Source organism: Chaetura pelagica, unplaced genomic scaffold (genome assembly GCF_000747805.2).
Source record: "Chaetura pelagica isolate M959 unplaced genomic scaffold, ChaPel_1.0 scaffold493, whole genome shotgun sequence".
NCBI lineage: Eukaryota > Metazoa > Chordata > Aves > Apodiformes > Apodidae > Chaetura > Chaetura pelagica.
This window is the reverse complement of record NW_009952696.1, coordinates 854,985-855,253: the sequence shown is the minus strand read 5'-3', so window position 1 is coordinate 855,253 and position 269 is coordinate 854,985. Positions and strand designations below refer to the sequence as shown.

Sequence of the window (269 nt, the reverse complement as noted above, 5' to 3'; positions counted from 1 at the left end):
GGGCAGCCCCAGGACAGCCCCCACCCCCCACCACTGCTCTCTGCTTCTGCCACATCCCTGGCTGTGCCCAGGAGGGACCCCAGGCCATGCTGGAGGAGGGCTCTGGGCAGACTCACCTGTGTCTGCACCCGCCGCCTGGGAGCTGGATGCAAAGAGGGACAGAGAAGGCAACAGTCAGGGACCTGCTCCTGCTCTGGCAGGAGCTCTCAGGGGTCAGAGCCAGGGCTGGTGCCCTGCACCACTGGTCCTGCCGCTCATGTTGTGCCAGG

At 66.9% G+C, this 269-nt stretch overlaps 1 protein-coding gene across 1 annotated transcript in view; it reads right to left on the bottom strand.

The window, feature by feature from the left end:
- Positions 1 to 269, bottom strand: part of CD40 (CD40 molecule, TNF receptor superfamily member 5) — a 35,427-nt gene that overhangs the window by 30,946 nt on the left and 4,212 nt on the right. The window contains exon 8 of the mRNA XM_009994033.1: positions 117 to 142. Within this exon, the coding sequence (XP_009992335.1) occupies positions 117 to 142 (26 nt within the window). The remainder of the gene's footprint in view (positions 1 to 116; positions 143 to 269) is intronic.